The 16,086-nt window shown below is 55.6% G+C and overlaps 6 protein-coding genes and 1 non-coding gene across 7 annotated transcripts; 3 read left to right on the forward strand and 4 right to left on the reverse strand.

Moving 5' to 3' along the window:
• The first annotated feature begins 127 nt into the window (after positions 1-127).
• BO80DRAFT_266122 (Zn(II)2Cys6 transcription factor domain-containing protein) lies at positions 128-1,964 on the forward strand. The gene is made up of 3 exons (XM_025714785.1): positions 128-263; positions 309-1,016; positions 1,070-1,964. Exons 1-3 carry the CDS (start codon positions 204-206, stop codon positions 1,808-1,810), a joined length of 1,509 nt encoding a protein of 502 aa, XP_025569686.1. The 5' UTR covers positions 128-203; the 3' UTR covers positions 1,811-1,964.
• Positions 1,906-3,645, reverse strand: BO80DRAFT_266130 (M20 family metallo-hydrolase). Its single transcript, XM_025714786.1, has 4 exons — positions 3,369-3,645; positions 3,000-3,317; positions 2,123-2,950; positions 1,906-2,077 (listed from the first exon to the last, which is right to left on the reverse strand). The coding sequence occupies exons 1-4, from the start codon at positions 3,521-3,523 to the stop codon at positions 2,002-2,004; spliced, it is 1,377 nt and encodes a 458-aa protein (XP_025569687.1). The 5' UTR covers positions 3,524-3,645; the 3' UTR covers positions 1,906-2,001.
• A 122-nt stretch (positions 3,646-3,767) lies between these two features.
• Positions 3,768-8,030, forward strand: BO80DRAFT_368955 (uncharacterized protein; the record flags this gene model as incomplete). The annotated part of the gene is made up of 4 exons (XM_025716367.1): positions 3,768-6,039; positions 6,133-6,167; positions 6,360-6,859; positions 6,911-8,030. 4 exons carry the CDS (start codon positions 3,768-3,770, stop codon positions 8,028-8,030), a joined length of 3,927 nt encoding a protein of 1,308 aa, XP_025569688.1.
• Positions 8,031-8,569: 539 nt separating this feature from the next.
• Positions 8,570-9,724, reverse strand: BO80DRAFT_266139 (uncharacterized protein). The gene has a single exon (XM_025714787.1). It carries the CDS (start codon positions 9,557-9,559, stop codon positions 8,921-8,923), a length of 639 nt encoding a protein of 212 aa, XP_025569689.1. The 5' UTR covers positions 9,560-9,724; the 3' UTR covers positions 8,570-8,920.
• A 1,119-nt stretch (positions 9,725-10,843) lies between these two features.
• On the reverse strand, positions 10,844-12,714 carry BO80DRAFT_419179 (uncharacterized protein). Its single transcript, XM_025718297.1, has 5 exons — positions 12,174-12,714; positions 12,082-12,101; positions 11,913-12,020; positions 11,469-11,857; positions 10,844-11,403 (listed from the first exon to the last, which is right to left on the reverse strand). Exons 1-5 carry the CDS (start codon positions 12,376-12,378, stop codon positions 10,926-10,928), a joined length of 1,200 nt encoding a protein of 399 aa, XP_025569690.1. The 5' UTR covers positions 12,379-12,714; the 3' UTR covers positions 10,844-10,925.
• Positions 12,715-12,892: 178 nt separating this feature from the next.
• BO80DRAFT_429964 (monooxygenase) lies at positions 12,893-15,677 on the forward strand. Its single transcript, XM_025720598.1, has 6 exons — positions 12,893-13,114; positions 13,179-13,546; positions 13,619-13,866; positions 13,925-14,073; positions 14,127-14,461; positions 14,524-15,677. Exons 1-6 carry the CDS (start codon positions 13,105-13,107, stop codon positions 15,439-15,441), a joined length of 2,028 nt encoding a protein of 675 aa, XP_025569691.1. The 5' UTR covers positions 12,893-13,104; the 3' UTR covers positions 15,442-15,677.
• A 325-nt stretch (positions 15,678-16,002) lies between these two features.
• On the reverse strand, positions 16,003-16,073 carry BO80DRAFT_t296. Its single transcript has one exon. It is a non-coding gene; the product is annotated as a tRNA-His (tRNA).
• Between the last annotated feature and the right edge of the window lie 13 nt (positions 16,074-16,086).

Raw genomic sequence — 16,086 nt, forward strand, 5'->3', positions numbered from 1 at the left:
GACTAGCGTATCGTGCTGTCGGCCCCACAGTCACTGCGTCCCATTGGCCATCGCAGGATGGGACCAGATTCGGTTTAAAGGTTGGGCTGCAGTATCCAGCCTCAGCCTCAGCCTCAATTCATTGACTCATCTCCATGGCTATCCACCTTCAGTGGGAGCTCACTTAGTTTGATCGTTCTCAATTGGCCTTCTAGACCGCTAGTATGGTAGGAGTAGCAGGAAAATCCAAGGGCTGCAATACTTGCCGAACTCGGAAAATTGCGGTGGGTGCGCCTCCTCGTGCTTCAGGCAGATGCTAAGGAAGATAGTGTGATCGGTCACGACCGGAGTGTGGCCAGTGCACGCGATCAAACCGAGTATGTCGTGGCTATCAAAGGGAGAGGGTCTTTGTGCTAGTCCAGCCCGCTGCTCCACCGACGAAGAAACACATCTTTCTGCGAACCCCTCCCTCGTCCGAACGGGATTCTCCCGAGGAGCTCTACGATGCGGTCGACGAGGACCTGGCGTTGTCATCTGGGTATCCCTTTACGGAGCGGGGACCGGCTTACGCGATGATGCAGACCCAGAATGAATGCCATAATCTGGTTCTGACCTTTCTCTCCAATTGTCTTTCCGCGCCAGGGTCATCTTTCCTCCCACGCTCATGGATGCCCTTGCTGGCCGAGCTGCCAACGGAAGTAAAGGCTCTGCAAATTGCGGGGGCGGCCGTCGCGGCCTCAGCGATTGGTCACCAGTTTCGAGATCCAGCGTTGATCAAGGAAAGCCTCAATCTCTACACCCAGGGCCTCCGACAGCTGCAGAGTGCACTATGGAATCGCAACCTCGTTCACGACGATGGCACTCTGGCAGCCTGTATGGCCCTCGGTCTGTATGAAGCGATGGAATGCCCAAGTACCGGATCGGAGGGCTATTTCGGCCACTGTCAGGGCCTCATTGCATTGGTTCAGGCTCGCGGTATCCAGGCCCACTGTTCAGGTGCGGGTCATCGATTATTCCTTGGAGTCCGAATGCCAGCGGTGAGCTCTGCCCTGATATGTCAATATTCATTCCACTGCTGACACCGTTATAGATCCTGTATGCGTTGGAACACCAAGCTCCAAGTTTCCTGTTCGACCCGGAGTGGATGGAGCAGCCCTGGGAACTGATCCCAAAGACCTTCATGACTAGGGTCGTAGATTGCCTCGCAAAAAGCCCCAAGATCCTGCAGGGTGTGCGCCTCTTGCATTCTTTGAGCCCCGAACGACAAGCTGGTCTATATCACGAGTTGATCCGCGAGTGCTGGCAGATCGACGAGGAACTGGACATGATCTGGTATGGGATGCAAGATGCTACGCCAGACCCGCTGTACTGGCCCGTGCCATCCCACATGAAGTATGCCCCGATTGACTCCAACGTGGAGAATCCATTCCCAATGGTATTCTGCTTCGCGAGCCTGGAATGCGCCACCATTCTCATCCTCCTGTGGGCAGTGCGGGTGATGCTGTGGTCAGGTCTCTGTCACCTGTACGCCGGTCTGGCTAGTCTCAACAGCTCTATGGCTTCTACCGCGGGATCGGCTTACCCACCGCTGCCGGCTCTCGGTCATCGCCAAGACTATCTCTCCATGGCCCATCATGTCTGCCAATCCACCGAGTATATTCTGCGGGACGAACAGATGCTGGCCGGGCCCCTCTCGGTTTCGCCAGCGTTGGGGATTGTGCTGGACACCCTGCGCGATCAGCCACGTTATGCTCGCGAGGTTGCGTGGCTACGAGCAGTTCTCAGTGTAGTGCGGGAGAGGGGGTTAGGTCTTCTGAAACATAGTCGATGATCTAGCCAGCTTACAGAACCATGGCCAGATTACGAAGTTACGATGAGTCCGGGATCCAGATCAATGATGACAAACCTGGCGTCCAGTGTGGGAGCAAATGGCATTGATACGAAGGGATTATGATTGATTATGTATTGGTGATGGTGGCAATTGAAGTATTATACCCGTAGTATTGGGTGGGCAATGATGGCCTAGAGCGCGCTTCGCTCTCCTCTCGTCCGGTCATAGTTGACCACTGCCTCCAGCAGGGTCTGCGTGCCAAGAGCACTATGCAGGTCAGTACAGTATGGTATTCACTGGGAAGCAACTTACCAATCGGCCGGACTGCAGTATTCCTCGGGATGATGGCTCACTCCCTCCTTACACGGGACAAAGATCATGGCAGTCGGACAGTGCCGGCTGGTATAGACGCTGTCATGGCCCGCGCCGCTGGTGACTTCCATCCATTTGTTTGCACCCACCAGGTGCGTGGCCGCGTCCTGGACAGCCTTGATGCAGGTCTCGTCAAACTCTACCGCAGCGGAGTCTGTGTCTAGCGTCCAGTCAAACGACACGCCCTTGCCGTCCTCACGAGCGATATCTGCAAACGCCTGCAGGCATTCCTCCTGGACGGCATGGACGATGCGATCTTGGGGGTGGCGAATGTCCAAAGTGAAGGTCACGTCCGACGCGACCGTGTTGGTCGATGAGCTGAGTGGCAGCTTCAGGACGCCCGTAGAAGCCAGGGCACCATACTTCTTTGCTACCGCGTTGGAAGCCACGATCATCTTGGATGCGGCCAGCACAGGATCCCGGCGCGCAGCCAGCGGTGTCGTGCCGGTGTGGGCATCGCGACCAGCCACGGTGATGGTGAGCCAGCGATATCCCTGAGCACCGCGCACGACACCCACGGACTTGCCGGCCTCTTCCAGGATGGGCCCCTGTTCGATGTGCAGTTCGAAGTGCGCGCCCAGCGGGTATCCTGTGGCAGGATCGTTGGAACAGGCGACCTGTCCGAAAAAGCCGTGGCGCTCCAGCTCAGAGCGCAGGGTGACAGCCGGGTTGAAGATGTCGGTCAGCCCCCAAGCGCTCTCCACGGGAATGGCCCCCGCCCAGACTCCTGACGAGCACATGGACTTCGGGAATCGAGCCCCTTCCTCGCTATGCAGATAGTTAGTAGTTATTTCAATCCAAGCCACGGAAGACCTACTTGGTCCAGTTCACTAGCCCGATGTCGTAGTTGGTGCGAAATCCGTGCTCCTTCATGGTCCGCAAGACCTCCAGGGCCGCGAGGACGCCGAGGATGCCGTCATAGCGACCGCCCCGGGGCTGAGTGTCGAGATGGCTGCCCATGGCCGTCATGGGCGCGGGTGATCCAAGAGATCCTCGCTGTCGGGCAAACATGTTGCCCATCTGATCGATGGTCACGGTGCAGTCAAGTTTCTCGACTTCACCTTGCAGCCATCGTCGCACTTTGGCATCGTCGTCGGTCAGGCAGAGCCGCGCCATGCCCGTCTCGGTCGGGCCCCTGATGGTTCGGTCAGGTGTGTGCGGTGTAAGTCAAGCCGAGATGACTTACTCGCCATAGCGATGGGCAGCCCCCCATTCACAGGTGCGGTGGAGTGTTTCCAGCAGACGGTCCGAGTTGATTTTCAGTCCGGACCCGGAGGCGGTAGACAGCGACCGGCGCAAGGCCGTCGGGGAGAGCTCACGGGTAAGCGTTCGGCCAAACATGGTCGATGTGATGAGTTTACGGGCATCTGCGTTGTACCAAACTGGGCTTTATAGAGACATGGTCCGACCGTAGTGTTGAGTTTTGTCTCCGCGCCTTCCCGCGACATGAGCGGAATGTGGAACACGAGCATGTCCGGGGAGGGCGCATCAGCAGGCTTTTCGAACCGATGGAAATGCATTCCGAGGCGTGCATATAAGTCGGCATATCTCCTGCAAAATTCATCCAGCGAGTATCTTTTTCAGCATGCCCGGTTCCCGTCGACCGATCTTCATCAACCCCAGCCCGACCACTACCTCGTCTGGGGCGGTGCCTCGGGTCCAGCGCTTCCACGAGGACTTCCCGGGGTATGCCCCGAGCCCGCTGGTGCCGCTGCCCGCCATTGCCGACGAACTCGGGGTGCGAGCGGTCTATGTCAAGCAGGAGAGCAATCGCTTCGGTCTGCCGTCCTTCAAGGTACTGGGTGCCTCTTGGGCCATCTACCGCGCCGTCTCGGCAGCCTTGGGGTTGCCTGATGGCACGCCCCTCGAGACCCTGGTCGCCCGCGTACAGACCAGTGCAGCCATTACTCTCGTCGCTGCCACCGAGGGCAACCACGGCCGAGCCGTAGCTCGGGTCGCCCAGCGGATGTCGTTGCAATGTCGCATCTACGTCCCGTGCACCATGCACGAATACACCAAGCAGATGATTCGGTCCGAAGGGGCCGACGTGGTGGTCGTCGACGGGGACTATGACCGGGCCGTCCAGACTGCGGCCGACTCGGTCGCGGAGTTGGCACAGGGCATCCTGATCCAAGATACGGCCTTTGAAGGCTACGAGGACATTCCAGCATGGGTGGTGGAAGGCTACTCGACCATGCTGTGCGAGGCAGACGCGCAACTGCACGCCTTGGGATTGCTGAATACCCTGGTTGTCGCGCCGGTTGGCGTGGGCTCGTTCGCCCAAGCCGTGGCCACATACTACAAGTCGCGAGAGGTCCCTGCCACGGTCGTGGCCGTGGAGCCCGATACCGCGCCCAGCCTGACGCACAGCCTGCAACAAGGTGTGCCGACGTCGGTCATCACCAGTCCTAGCATCATGGCGGGAATGAATTGTGGCACGGTGTCGAGTGCCGCCTGGCCCTTGCTGCGAGCGTTGGTAGATGCGAGTGTGACCATTTCGGATTGGGAGAGTCACTGCGCCGTCCAGGACCTCACTGCCCAGTCGGTCGACGCCGGACCTTGTGGTGCCGCTAGTCTGGCTGCCATTCGCCGCCTGAAGGCCGAGCATCGGGATAGCTCTGCCTTTTTCTCACCGGAATCGGTCATTTTACTCCTCAGTACGGAGGGCCATCGTCCCTACGAGGTCCCGGAGGATGTCTCCATGGACGACCCGGTAGAACTAACCCAGGTGCTGACGCGGATCAACTCGTCCAATCCGACCCTGTCCAAGTCTCAGGGAGCGGGCGAGACGGCCATTGTCAACTACCTGTCCGCCTGGTTTGCCCATCGTGCTATTGAGCATCACCGTATCGAAACGGTACCAGGGCGCCCGTCCGTGGTGGGGATCGTGCGTGGTACTGGCGGAGGATCATCTATTATGCTTAACGGGCACGTCGATACAGTCAGCCTGACGACTTACGAGGGGGACGCGCTGACCGGACATCTCGGTGTGAAGGAAGGCAAAGAGGTCGTGTTTGGACGGGGCGTGTTGGATATGAAGGCGGGCCTAGCTGCTGGCCTATCGGCCCTGCTAGTCGCACAAGAGAGATCGCTGGCTGGAGATGTGATAATCGCTGCGGTGGCCGATGAGGAAGATGCATCCCAAGGGACGACGGATATCATCGCTGCTGGGTGGCGGGCTGATGCCGGGGTGGTTTTAGAGCCGACCAACCTCGTCATTGCGCATGCGCATAAAGGGTTCGTCTGGGTGGAGGTAGAGATCCTGGGACGGGCAGCGCACGGTTCCCAGCCGGCAGACGGGGTGGATGCCATCATCAATATGGGTTTGTTTCTGCAGGCTCTGCGCGAATCGCAGGCGCAGCTCCCTGTCGATCCGGTCCTGGGCCAGGGGTCGCTACACTGCGGCACTATCCAGGGAGGAGAGGAGGTCTCGTCATATCCCGCCAGTTGCACATTGACCATTGAGTATAGGACGGTGCCGGTGCAGACCAACCAGGGGATCCTGGACGATCTGAGTGCTCTTTTGGACCAACTAGCCCGAGAGAATCCCGGGTTCCGGTACCGGGAGCCTCGCATCACGCTGTCGCGTCCCAGCCAACACGTTCCCCGAGATCATCCCCTGGTTCAACAAGTGGCTCATCTCGGCAAAGGCGTGATTGGCCATCCTCCACCGGTGCAGAGTGTCCCTTTCTGGTGCGATGCCGCATTACTCACGGAGGCGGGGATCCCTAGTATTGTGTTCGGACCGTGCGGGGCGGGTCTGCACTCGCGGGAAGAATGGGTCGAGGTTGACAGCGTTAGGCAGCTCGGGGAGATTCTCCGGCAGCTCATCCAGCAATTCTGCAGAAGAGGAGGCCGTGGAAGATGACGAAATGATGGTTGTGTAAATAGAATTGATGAATGTCAATAGATGGAGTATGGATTGTTCCGTAGTGAGCGAGACGAACTAGAGACCGATATAGAGTCTAACCGGACACGGCAGGCGGTAGGGCCCTGCCACTGCCAGCTCCCCGCCCTCGGTTTCTAATCTTCCTCCTCCGCTTCACTTCCTCATCTTCCCCGCAGTTCTTCTTCCGCCGTGCTTTTTCTTTTGGTTTGGCTTCTTTCACAATGCCATTCTCTGCAATTGGGTCTCCAGTGCCTTAGTCCAGTTGACTGGTAATTGGTCATCATGGAGGTCTCACTCCCCGAGAGCCCGCAAGCCTCGTTTGACGATGACTGGGCGGAGTGGCTGTCCTCCACCTCCGACTACACCCATCCCGATGCCGTCTACCCTGCAGATGCAAATCCTGCTGCCCTTTCCCCTCTCGATCCTCTGCTCACCGGAGAGGTCTCAGGCGACCTCCCACAGACCGGTCCCACCGACTCTACCGTCCCGCCGACCGATGATTTCAGTGTTTCGCGATGGCTAGATGGCGCCTATCGTCCTTCCGTGCCCTGCGCCCACTGCCAGCAGCATCGACTGCAGTGTCTTATTATCCGCACCACCCCGGCCAATCCAAACCCCGTCACCTCGTGCTCTAGCTGCGTCGCCCTCTTCCGCGAATGTAGCCTCGCCCGGGGTGAGAAGCGCCATCCCGCCGGCTTCGAGACGTTTTTTCCCGTCTTCAACCATCTACACGGGGTTACAGAATTGACAGGAGAGGAGCTGGCCTCCATGATCGACCTTCCAGGCGTGTCGGAACTAGGACATCAACAAAGGGAGTCGGCGCATCAGCCAGCGCCGAGTGAGCATGATGGGCAGCACAAACCGCGGTTTTCGAGAAAAGGAGCGAAAGTGTTGCGGGATTGGCTCTATCGCAATCAGCATGCCCCGTATCCTACTGAGGAACAGAAGGCTGAATTTGCCCAGCAAACAGGTCTCACGGAGAAGCAGATATCCACTTGGTTTGCCAATGCGCGACGGCGGCACCGGGTGGCGCGGCGAACGTCTCGGCCCGGTCAGATCTTTCGCAGTGGCTCCCCCATGCCCGTCTCTCGCTCTACCAGTATGACACCGCTGGAAAGATGGCAGAAGTCTCCACCAGATCAGGAACCCGTGTCGGAATCGGCCATTCGGAACGCCATTGCCGCCGCAGCCACCGATGCAGCATGGGATTGCCCGAGCGCATCCGCTAACGCTAGTCCTAGCACGCACGTCGCGTCCTCCATCTCGAGCATTGACAGTGAGCCTTCCCAGGCCTCATCGGAGAGTCTATCGTCGGCCTGGAGTCATCGTTCGGAAAGCTTTCTGCCGTTTCCACTGTCAGAGGCACCGTCTCGATCCCAGTCACGGCGACGACCCAGGCATCGGTCAGCAGCGGAAAATCCATACCAGTGCACCTTTTGTGTTGACTCGTTCAAGAAGAAGCATGATTGGACCCGTCATGAGAAGAGTGTTCATCTGTCACTGGAATCTTGGATCTGCAGCATCGGGCCCGACATCCTTACTATCCCTGGGTCGGACGCTTTACCGTGTGACTTTTGCAATGCCACCCAAGGATCCCAATCACATTTCTCCACTCACGAGTTCGATGTGTGTGCCGACCGACCCATTTCGGAGCGCTCCTTTCGTCGAAAGGATCATTTAATTCAGCACCTCCACAAATTTCACCATTGTACCAAAGTCCCCGCGCTTCGAATCGAGGCTTGTCGCATAGTCACCAATGACGTGCGGAGCCGTTGTGGGTTCTGCCAGCTCGCTATGCCGACGTGGACTGAGCGAGCAGACCATCTGGCGGAGCACTTCAAGAGTGGTGAGCGCATGAGGGAATGGGCTGGTGACTGGGGGCTCGACCCTCTGCATCAGGCGATGTTGCGAGATGCGGTGCTCCCTGCCGATCGCTCTTCATTGTCGGGAGTATCCTAACCTATCTGGGCAAGCTTCAGTCAGATATTTTCCAAGAGATGACTGTATCTGGCATGGCGGTCGTCTGGTTTGACTCCCTTGGCAGGCTCATTATCGTCTGTCAGTTGCACACGGTGCACTTTCTTCGGGCTTTGGTCCGGTTCATTCACAATCCTCAACGGGATCTCAAGCTCGCCAAGTCTTGCCATTCACGAATGGCAGGACATTATTTGCCGCCCTGACAGACTTCTAGTCATGCTACGGGTGTATGAGCGCGACTCCGCTCATTGAGTGCGATTCACACGAATCCCAGGGCTTGCAGTATTCTAGTCCGCAGGACCTATCACATATGTCTTCTCTGATTGGATTACAAACCTGGATTGGTTTGTTTTCTACCGTCACCGCACAGTGAAGCTAAGTAATTAATCCGGAGGACACGGTCGGCTATGGGCAGTACTGGCCACACCATCAGCCATCAGCATATTCGTTGGATATACTTTGATCCGGGTGAGGAGATTGGCGTAGAGCGCGAGGGTAGACGTAGTATCATCCGATATAATACAGCTAGCACGCTTCTCTAGATTGGGCACAGCTAACTCGTGGCCCGTCTTCCATCGGGAAGTATAAGTCTGTTTACACCTGGTGGCCTAGGTATTATTACTTCAAACAACTTGCGTCCATTCAAGAGCTGGATTAGCGAAATGCGTGATCATTTCATACAATCCATACCACATAATCCACATGATATAACCAGAGACACCCTGCCTTCTCTTCCATCCCAACCCCCCACCTAAGGAGCAAGAATACCGTTCCGCCTCATAAAGGATAACAGTCTCCAGAAGCCCCACGACTCACACTCAACCCCCAGCCAACATACCCACACCTTCAATATCACATATCAAAACCTCACCCTACCCATCCACCCCCCTCACACTCGAACCATCCGACAGCGCATACAAATTCGTCCACCGCTTCACCAACTCCTCCACCTCATCCACATCACCCAACAACCCATCCCCAGACCGAGAGAAACCTACCTCCCCGAACCCACGAAACGGACTCCCTGAATCCATTACAGAATAGCCACCTCGACCAGACCACGCAACTGGCCTTGATGGTTTCATTCCTTGAGCTTTCAGGGAGAGCACTGCACTCTCGTAGCGTGCTTGAGGGCTCACTGGGAGATTTTCGCCCGGGTAGCGGGGCATGAAACCCATGCCGAGGAGAGCATCGGAGCCGGGATCAGACAGCTGTTGCTGTCGAGTGGATCGGCGGTGGAGGTACAGACAGGGACAGCAGCAGATAAATTTTAGGGAGTTGAGGAAGGTGGTTAGGAAATCGTTGAGGGTGGTGTCATTGTCCTGGGTGGAATGGTTGGCGTTGGTCTTTTGCTTTGGGTTGGATGGTTGGGTAGGGATTAATTGCAAGGGGATGTTGTCTGCGGGCGTAGAGCCAGCTGGAGAGCTTTCTGGCGGGTTTTTGCCATTGACTGGACTGGGGGGGTTGGGTGCATGAGTAGCAGTCTGGATAGTGATATTGGATATTCCCATCTCGGGTTCCTGGGTTGGCGGTGGCTGGTCGTCTGTTGGGTTTAATGGCCTAGCTGCAATGGTATAATCTGCTCTGGCACCAGTTGAGATCTCCCGTGGCGTGCTGGCCAGGACTGCTGGCCCGGCAGTACCGTCAGGTAATGTCGCAGCAGAGATGCTATTCACATCGATCAGATCTGTGATACGATCAAGGCAATGGGACTCACCTCTCCTCTGTCGCCTCAGCTCTTTCAGCCTCCTTCCGATTCCTCTTATAGGTGACCAAAGCCTGTCTCCGTAAGGCAATAAGCTCCTCCACGAGCTTTCGCTGCGTCGGTTGATGAACACTACCAACTCTCAGCACATGTACCCGCAAGCGACCACCCCTAGAACAGTATAAGAAGGAAAAGCCAACCTCTGCACAGCCCTAACCCGCGCATAAACCACCACCTGCATCAACAACTGCAACGTCGTCTTCAACCTCTCCAAATCACTCATCATCAGCACAATCCTCGACTCGCGGAACGGAAACCGTAACCTCCCCATCCCGTTTCCTCCATTCTCTGCACTCCTCACCGCACCCGATATCTCCTCAAAAAGATCACCGCACTGCTCTACAATATCCCTCACCGTGTTCAACGCATTCTGCGAAACGAGCACCCGGTCCGCGATTTCCTCTTCTTCTAGCACCGATCCTACTTCCTCGATGCAGATTGCGGTAGTGCGCACGTGAAAGGCGATTTGCTGGGCTCGGCGACTACTCGATGAGACGCCGTCGGCGTAGTCGTGCAGCTTTTGGGCGAGGGTGAGACCCGCGCCGGCGATGCCAATGATCGAGGAAATCAGGCCGATAAGTTCGGCCATGGCGATCTCAAGGATGGGTGGATGGGTGGGGGAGGTGTGGTGGTGGGTTGGCTGGCTGGTGGAGGGGATCGGCGTGAGATGCGGCGTTAGCGTTTTGCATGTTTGCTTTTGTTGTCAGCCTTGTGCGGTGGGGTTGGTTGCCTTGGGATTGAAAGACAAGCTGCTTTGTAGATCGAGGATCGGAGGGTTAATCGAAACGTCCAAAAATGGGAAGTTTGGGGAGTAGGAAGATCTCGAAACCTGGAAAATATTTCCATCTGGAACACAATTATTGTCAGGTGTCATTTGTTGCACATGTCGCATGCAATGATAATGATATTGATACTACCGACCCAGCGAGTATCCGACCACGGAGTGTTCGCCCACACGTAGAAATGAAGGGAAAAGATGGGAAGAAAGAAAGAAAGGAAAAAGAAAGGAAAGTAAAGAAGTCAAGTGGAGCCACTTATTCTATGTAAGTTACTTAAACGACAAAAAAATCTTATTTATCTCAAAGGGGGAGCCATGTTGGGTATAAAAATCATCATAGACGTCTTGTAGCAAGGTCTTGTTCACTCGAGTGAGAACCCCGAGGCGAAACACTGACTTCTACCGTCTGTGAAATATGCACGGCATTATCTGCATCATGGCCATGGAGATTAGTCTGAGATTCCGACTTGCCCGAGCCCCTCAGGGCAACATCCCCCTCGTCGATCGTCGACCAGGTGATATCGGTATTCATCCAGGGCTTCATAGGGTGGTATCCCAAGCGGTGCGGTTGCTCAGAGTCTTCGTAGGAAGGCTCGCTGGGTTTAGGGCTCAAGCCAAGGGAGCTTTTCACGCGACGCGCCAATCCCGATTCGATGATGAGTTTCGACAGGCAGGGCACACTGAAGATGAAAAATCCACAGGTCATTTCTCCGCATGCCCAGAATAGGAGTGGTCCGATCAGATACATGGTATCGGTGGTGTTGGCGAAGGCGACGGTGTGGGCGAGACGGAAGCAAGCGGCGACAGAGGCACTACCACGCGAGATTGTTAGTTGAACTGTTCGATAGTGCCAGGGGTCATCATGGGGAGAACTGACAGAATCCCCACGCCGAAGATGATGGAAATCCCGATCTTCCTCTGCCAATTCATCTGGAGACGCCAAATGGTTCGCTGCGGAAGGAAGAACATGGTTATATCCGATACCACCTGTACGCTGGCAGAGGTGAGCATCACATCGGGCAAAGAGTAGCATTTGCTGGGAAGATAGAACTTCCAGATGGCTTCGTGCGGTCGGCATTGCATGTTCAACAATAAGATGCAAAGCACCCCCCACAGACACTGCAACGATATCACCGCTGCGCATCCCCACCAAAAGGCATTTCTGGTCCGGTCCATAGGAACAAAGATGCGGCACCAATCGAGCAGGATCGCCGTCTTGATCAGAGGCAGGACGGCCGAGTAGCAGCATCCGTAGATGAGAATGAGCTGCCACCATGAGTCATGAGTCTAGTTCTGGTCCCTGCCGAGATGGGTAACGTACATAAAGGGGTCTGATCAGATCCTTGTTGTACAGATCCCAGGTATGAACGTAATATCCAGGGGAATAGATCAACGCGTAACCTGCGTAAGCCGTGCCCCAGTAGGCGCCCTGGGATGGAAGATTAGATGGACGGCATGAATAGACGGGGACTGGTATCGGGGCACGGTACATATGCGCCAATCATCAAAACTATTCCAACAAAGATGGAGGGTTAGTCTGTCCATTCACCATCGCGACAGGCATCTGACAACCATCACTCACTCTCTTCGACGCGCAGCTTTTTGTCCAGCCAGATCCGAGCAAACAATCGTAAAAGAAAACAAATCGTGGCGACCACGGTACAGAAGGTCGTCACCACCCATGCTAGAGTATTGCTATTTGGGGGGTTGTCAAAGTTTGGAGTCACCCCGGACGGCGCTGCCAGAGCTGGCTCAGCAAGGAGCTTCGCCAGGGCTTCTGGTGACATCTCGCGTCAAGTATCTCACCTCACCGATGGCCAGGTATCCGACATGTGTGAACGACTTGCGAGGAAGTCTTATGGTGGTGGGAGGGGGTCAAGGCTTCAAATTTTCCTACATTCGGACTCATCTCTGGGATACCCACTCGGGCATTTGTTGATCATCGGTCGATCTATGGGCCGCCACAGGGGAGAAACAGAGCGTCCTCTTTCGCTCTTCGGAATAGCGACTCGGCCGGGGACAGACCTAATCTCAGGCAAGCCTGAAAGAGGCTAAGAGCAGCCCAGGAGACGTGGATAGGTCGAATTGACAAAGCGAATCACCCGCGGTGGAGGCGACTAAAGGCACGCTAGAGGAGCGAAGGAGCGCTACTACCACCCGGAACCGGGCCGCTGAGGTCCAGGAGCCAAAAGAATCTGACAGTGGCGTTGGTGACGGTGCAGCCAGGACCAATGCGTCCCGTGCCCTATCCCCTCATTCCAATCCCGCACTAAGTGTCAGTATCTACCAGTCACGGATGCTCTTGGCCCCCCTTGCCGAGCCATCTGGGAGACTGGGACAGGAAATCGGCCGAGGTTATGCCGCCATTAGCCCTTATGGGAGTTAAGATTCACGAGCCGTTGCGTCCGTCCCCACCTGCATTCCCCTCTAATTGATGGCATAAAGGGTCTTGCTCCCCGTGTGGTGGGTGTGAACTGGGGACCATGTGAACTTCCAGCACCTTACACTCAATCATGGCGACTAGTGAGGCTTCCAAGTTCCCAAAAAGATGGCATAATGTCCACGACTAACAGCAGGATCGAGTCAGCCAGTACCGAGCAGCCGCCGCGCGCGGACTTGCGCGAGATGATGAATCGCCACCCCCTGCCCACTCTGACCCCCGGGCTGATCGATCCTTCTTCGATGGCTGGGGACGAAGCATCCACTCAAGCTCGCGCCACTCTGACTCGTCTCAATACTGCCTTGGCCACGGACGATGGCGAAACACTTCAAGCCTGTCTCTATGCAGATCAGGCATACTGGAAGGACCAATTGGCTCTGACATGGCACTTGCGCACCTTCAGCGGCCCCGAGACCGTCGCTACCAGCCTTCTGGAGACGACCAAGCTGAGGAAACTCGCCGGGGAGATTGAGATTGATGGAGCCGCCACATTTCTCCCGGCCACCCCCGTTCTTGTAAGTGCCGTTTGCAGTCGTGAAAATCGATGTCATTCTTAACTGGCACTGATGATTGGCGTTCCGCTTTAGCAATTCATCGATTGTCCTCTCATATTCAGAACCGAATCACCTGCCGGCCTATGCCGGGGGAAGATGCTATTGTTGCCCGTGGTGAGGGAGGACCAGGGAGTTTCCTGGAAGATCTGGATACTAAGCACGAGACTGGAAAGCTTGGACATGCAGTCGGAAGACGAAGGACTATTACGATCCGCTGGAAGGCAACTCGATAATTCGACGGACTTTGACACAGACGTCTTCATCATCGGTGCTGGCAACGCGTAAGGCACAGAGGTCATTCCTTGTGTTCCATGGTTGGCTGATAAGATATTCATCTAGCGCCGTTGCTCTCTCCGCCCGTCTGAAGGCCCTAGGCGTTGAGACCGTCATGGCGGATCGGAATGCTCGTCCTGGTGACAATTGGGCTCTTCGCTACGACTGCATGCGGTTTCATATTCCCACTGCGTTCTGTGAGCTTCCTTACATGTGTCAGTCACCGCATCTTAATGTTCACCTGGGGTAAGATCACTGATCAACTCAGGTTATGACAAGGAGCTTCAATCTCCTCATCTTCTCACACGGCAGGACCTGGCATCCCAAGTCCGTCGATATGTGGAGTCGTTCAACCTGAATGTTATCCACTCCGCCCGAATCCAGTGGACCGAGTATGACGAGGTGGCCAAAAAGTGGAGTATCACATTCCAGACACCAGCTGGTCAGCGCAGGGCTACTTCGAAGCATCTCGTCATGGCGACGGGTATTGGGTCCCAAAAGCCTCGCATTCCCCAGATTGCAGATCCTCATTTGTACAAGGGGATCAGTATTCACTCGGTCGAGTACAAAAACGCCAAGCTATTGCGAGAACAGGGAGCGAAGGTATGTCTTTGAATCCAAAGATGCCAAGGGGATTGTTTTCACGCAGCTGCTAACTGGACAAGACGGTCATGATCATCGGCTCTGCGAACACAGCATTCGATGTCCTTGAGGACTGCCACCATGCCGGCCTTGAGGCAACAATAGTCGCCCGATCCCCAACTTATGTGGTCCCGCTCGAGTATGTCTGTCATCCAAACAGTCTGGGTGCATATAATGCGGGCGTGGATGCAGCTGATAAACTGTTCCTATCATTACCCGCCGTCGTGGATGGGCAGTTGAGTCGTGGATTGTTCGCAATGTTTGCTTCGAACGAGCCAGAGCGATACGCCGCCCTAGAGGCAGCGGGGTTCCCTACTCTCGACAGCCGAGACCCAACCTGTGCCTTGATGCAGAACCTCCTAGAACGTGCTGGGGGGCATTATATCGATGTGGGTGGCACGAAGCTGATCGCGGAAAAGAATGTCCAGGTCAAGGCGGGGGTGGAGCCCGTCGCCTATACGGAAACCGGTCTTCGGTTCTCCGACGGCAGTTGCGTCGATGCCGATGCTGTGGTGTGGTGTACGGGCTTCAGTGACTCCAACGTGGTAGACACTGCCACCGAGATTCTTGGTGGGCAGTCGGACGCAAAGAGGTCTGTGGCGGAAGCTGAAGCCAATGATCAGCGGGCGCATATCTGGAGACCACGAGACATTGCCTCCCGCTTGGATGCGACGTGGGGTCTTGATGAGGAGGGAGAGATTCGTGGCATGTGGAAGCGACATGTGAGAGTTGAAAACATTTGGGTCATGGGGGGCTATACGCAGCAGCACCGGTGGCACTCGCGCACCCTCGCTCTGCAGATCAAAGCAGCGTTGGAAGGTATTTTGCCGCCAGCCTATCGACATACCCCGATACCGAGAGTCGGAGATATCCTGCAGGGGGGCGATACACATCATGCTCGATCTCCGTCGGCAGCGATCGGTGAGAGATCGGTGTTATAAGGCGGATACAATAATGGTGGAGTTGGTGAGCCTTATATATTTCCGGCGGTCGTAGTGCACACCTCCGGTTTTATGCTTCCGTTCATATGTCATTGTACTTGTATCCTTCCGTAGTGAGAATTCTGCAGATTTGGAAACGCGAAGGGATCTATCTGGGTGCTGTAGATGAGCGATCTATCGCACATGTGAACTGGGGAGGTATTTAGTACTAGTGAGGCAGGAGCCAACCCAGGCGGTCGGGAATGGCTCCCTAAATATATTATCACCAGTACTACCAGTCCCTTCTAACATGACATAACATAATAACTGAAATGAAACAGATCTAGCTAACTTGAAAATATAAACCAACCACCACATTTCTGAAATGTACATAGGAATCGTACCGGTTTAACGCGCTGCACGGGTCGTAGGACAAAACTTCCCTCTCTAGCGGACTAAAAACTTGCCATTTCTTAGATCCCCACGGAGTACCGCACTTCGCTCTCAGCCTTCAAAGATATCTTCAGGACCACAGGACACCATCCGGCGGCAAAAACAAAAAATAAAAAGATATATTGTAATTGGCGCTGCCCGGAATCGAACCGGGGCTGGCACGGCCACAACGTGACGTCATACCACTAGACCACAGCACCTGTTGTTGATGTC

This window comes from Aspergillus ibericus (genome assembly GCF_003184845.1).
Source record: "Aspergillus ibericus CBS 121593 unplaced genomic scaffold BO80scaffold_77, whole genome shotgun sequence".
Taxonomy (NCBI): domain Eukaryota; kingdom Fungi; phylum Ascomycota; class Eurotiomycetes; order Eurotiales; family Aspergillaceae; genus Aspergillus; species Aspergillus ibericus.

Coding starts and splice junctions, on each gene's coding strand:
- BO80DRAFT_419179 (XM_025718297.1), bottom strand. CDS start 12,378: ATGTCACCAGAAGCCCTGGCGAAGCTCCTTGCTGAGCCAGCTCTGGCA. Junction 12,102..12,173: donor AAAGCTGCGCGTCGAAGAGA/GTGAGTGATGGT, acceptor TTGTTGGAATAG/TTTTGATGATTGGCGCATAT. Junction 11,858..11,912: donor ATCTGATCAGACCCCTTTAT/GTACGTTACCCA, acceptor TCATGGTGGCAG/CTCATTCTCATCTACGGATG.
- BO80DRAFT_429964 (XM_025720598.1), top strand. Junction 13,547..13,618: donor TCCCGGCCACCCCCGTTCTT/GTAAGTGCCGTT, acceptor GTTCCGCTTTAG/CAATTCATCGATTGTCCTCT. Junction 14,462..14,523: donor TGCGAGAACAGGGAGCGAAG/GTATGTCTTTGA, acceptor TAACTGGACAAG/ACGGTCATGATCATCGGCTC.
- BO80DRAFT_266122 (XM_025714785.1), top strand. CDS start 204: ATGGTAGGAGTAGCAGGAAAATCCAAGGGCTGCAATACTTGCCGAACT. Junction 264..308: donor GCCGAACTCGGAAAATTGCG/GTGGGTGCGCCT, acceptor TAAGGAAGATAG/TGTGATCGGTCACGACCGGA. Junction 1,017..1,069: donor TTGGAGTCCGAATGCCAGCG/GTGAGCTCTGCC, acceptor ACACCGTTATAG/ATCCTGTATGCGTTGGAACA.
- BO80DRAFT_266139 (XM_025714787.1), bottom strand. CDS start 9,559: ATGGGAATATCCAATATCACTATCCAGACTGCTACTCATGCACCCAAC.
- BO80DRAFT_266130 (XM_025714786.1), bottom strand. CDS start 3,523: ATGTTTGGCCGAACGCTTACCCGTGAGCTCTCCCCGACGGCCTTGCGC. Junction 3,318..3,368: donor GCTGCCCATCGCTATGGCGA/GTAAGTCATCTC, acceptor CCGAACCATCAG/GGGCCCGACCGAGACGGGCA. Junction 2,078..2,122: donor TACTGCAGTCCGGCCGATTG/GTAAGTTGCTTC, acceptor TGACCTGCATAG/TGCTCTTGGCACGCAGACCC.